Below are 2,500 nucleotides of genomic sequence, written 5' to 3'. Positions count from 1 at the left end.
TGTCTGTACCCAGTGGTTATTAGAACTCCCCCTGGTACCAAGAGTATGAACACACTTGTTGTCCTGTCCTGGGGTGCCTCTGCAGGTCAGCACAACACACACACACACACACACACACACACACACACACACACACACACACACACACACAGCAATGGTGCACTCCTCCTCCTCCTCCTTCTCTTAACTCACCTTGTCCTCCTTTGCCTCCCTCCTCCCCTTTCCTCCCTTCTCCTCTTTCTTCCCCTTGGAGTCGGCCCCCTTCCTGGCCCCCCCCTTCCCCCCGCCCCCCTTGGTGCTGGATGCCCCCCCCTTGCTCCCCTCAGGTCGCCGTGGTCCCCGGGTTGGCTTGACCTGACTTGACCTGAAAAAAAATAAATAAATAATAAAAATAATAATAATTTGCAGGTTATTTCATTTCATTGGAAGAGGAAGAGAAGGAGGACGAGGAGGAGATTAGGTTAAGAGAGAGAGAGAGAGAGAGAGAGAGAGAGAGAGAGAGAGAGAGAGAGAGAGAGTCTGTGCTACTGTGTACATGTATTAATATTTCTCTACCCTTACACCCACCTGTGGTCGGCGGGGGTGGGGGGTGGCCATACGTCAGGGTCGCGGGGGGGCGGGGGAGCCCATACATCAGGGTCCCGGGTGGGCTCCTCAAAGGAAGAGGGTCGCAGGGAGGTGCCTCGGAGGTCAAAAAATATCACATCACTAACACTCACAACAAAGCTAATAATAATAATAATAATAATAATAATAATAATAATAATAATAATAATAATAAAAAATACACACACACACACACACACACACATATGATTATAATTGCATGGTCTTTTAGAAATATGAGATTGTGTTTAATTTTCTCTCTCTCTCTCTCTCTCTCTCTCTCACACACACACACACACACACACACACACACACACATAACTAACACTCACAGCAAAGTTACTTATAAACACATGTAATACCAGAAGGTTAACTTAAGTATGGAATATATATGCGATCACAAAAGTAGGTTTAAGTATCGTAAGTAACACACACACACACACACACACACACACACACACACACACACACACACCTATGGGTCGGTCCGCAAAGGCAGCTGGCGCAGAGGTCGTGTCCGCCTTGAAGATGGTGATGGTGTTGGTGAGTTCCTTCAGGCTTTCGTACTCGGCCGCCACCTGCTGCTGGACCTGTAGTAGTAGAAGTAGTAGTAGGAGTAGTAGTAGTAGTAGCAGCAGTAGTAGTAGTAGTAGTAGTATCTCTCTCTCTCTCGCTCTCTTCCTTTCTTTCCCTTCTCTCTTTCTTTCCTTTCCTTCCTTTCTTTCTCTCTCTCTTATTTCTCCTACTACTACTACTACTACAACTACTACTACTATGTTATTCTACTCTTCTTCCTCTTTCTTTTGATATATAACATGACCAATATACTACTACTACTACTATTACTACTACTGCTACTGCTCCTCCTGCTCACCTGCTGCCACTTAATCTTCCTGTTGGGCTCCTGTATGGTCTGCAGCAGGCGGTGTATCTGCTGCACCACGCCCTGGTAGTACACGCCGGCCGTCTCGTACTGGGAGGTCAGCACCATCTCCCGGGCAACCTTCATGTTCTCACAGATCTCTTGGACGTTTACCATCATGGCTTGGCTTGGCGGGGGGGGTCTGCTGCTGGGGTCTAATATGGGCTGGCCTGGTGGTCTGGTGTGGTCTAGGTGGGTGTGGTTCAGGTGTCTGATTGTCTAGTTTGATGTCTTGATGGTTTGACTCAGAGTTCCCTGGTTGGTCACGTCTGTGCTGGTGTTCCTTCCTCTGGGCCAGACCATCACACACTCTGGGGAAGGAAGGAAGAGATTAACATTTTTTTCTTGTTTTTCAATGTCTGGGCCACCATGGCCTGCCAGCACCCGGCCCACCATGGCCAGCCAGCACCCGGCCCACTGTGTGTGCGCCACCCACACCACAGCTACAACAAATTTAAACTAACCTAACGTATTGTAACCTACACAATGGGGGCTTTGGCCCTCTCAGCCCTCTTGATGGGGACCCCCTCAACTCTCTGAATGGGGGGCTTTGGCCCTCTCAGCCCTCTTGATGGGGACCCCCTCAACTCTCTGAATGGGGGGCTTTGGCCCTCTCAGCCCTCTTGATGGGGACCCCCTCAACTCTCTGAATGGGGGGCTTTGGCCCTCTCAGCCCTCTTGATGGGGGACCCCCTCAACTCTCTGAATGGGGGGCTTTGGCCCTCTCAGCCCTCTTGATGGGGACCCCCTCAACTCTCTGAATGGGGGGCTTTGGCCCTCTCAGCCCTCTTGATGGGGACCCCCTCAACTCTCTGAATGGGGGGCTTTGGCCCTCTCAGCCCTCTTGATGGGGACCCCCTCAACTCTCTGAATGGGGGGCTGGCCCTCAGCCCTCTTGATGGGGACCCCTCAACTCTCTGAATGGGGGCTTTGTCCTCTCAGCCCTCTTGATGGGACCCCTCAACTCTCTGA

At 50.8% G+C, this 2,500-nt stretch overlaps 1 protein-coding gene across 7 annotated transcripts in view; it reads right to left on the bottom strand.

The window, feature by feature from the left end:
- Positions 1–2,500, bottom strand: part of LOC126987140 (katanin p60 ATPase-containing subunit A-like 1) — an 8,406-nt gene that overhangs the window by 4,906 nt on the left and 1,000 nt on the right. For all 7 annotated transcript variants that reach the window (XR_007740288.1, XR_007740286.1, XR_007740287.1 and 4 more), the window contains exons 2-5: positions 1,481–1,839; positions 1,082–1,196; positions 568–682; positions 193–364 (exon numbers count right to left, since the gene is read on the bottom strand). Coding sequence is in view for 4 of the 7 variants with exons in the window: in XM_050843865.1 (XP_050699822.1) it covers positions 193–364; positions 568–682; positions 1,082–1,196; positions 1,481–1,648 (570 nt within the window). In the remaining 3 variants the exon portion in view is untranslated. The remainder of the gene's footprint in view (positions 1–192; positions 365–567; positions 683–1,081; positions 1,197–1,480; positions 1,840–2,500) is intronic.

The sequence above is a fragment of the Eriocheir sinensis genome, chromosome 64 (genome assembly GCF_024679095.1).
Source record: "Eriocheir sinensis breed Jianghai 21 chromosome 64, ASM2467909v1, whole genome shotgun sequence".
NCBI lineage: Eukaryota > Metazoa > Arthropoda > Malacostraca > Decapoda > Varunidae > Eriocheir > Eriocheir sinensis.
This window is presented reverse-complemented; position numbering and strand designations above follow the sequence as displayed.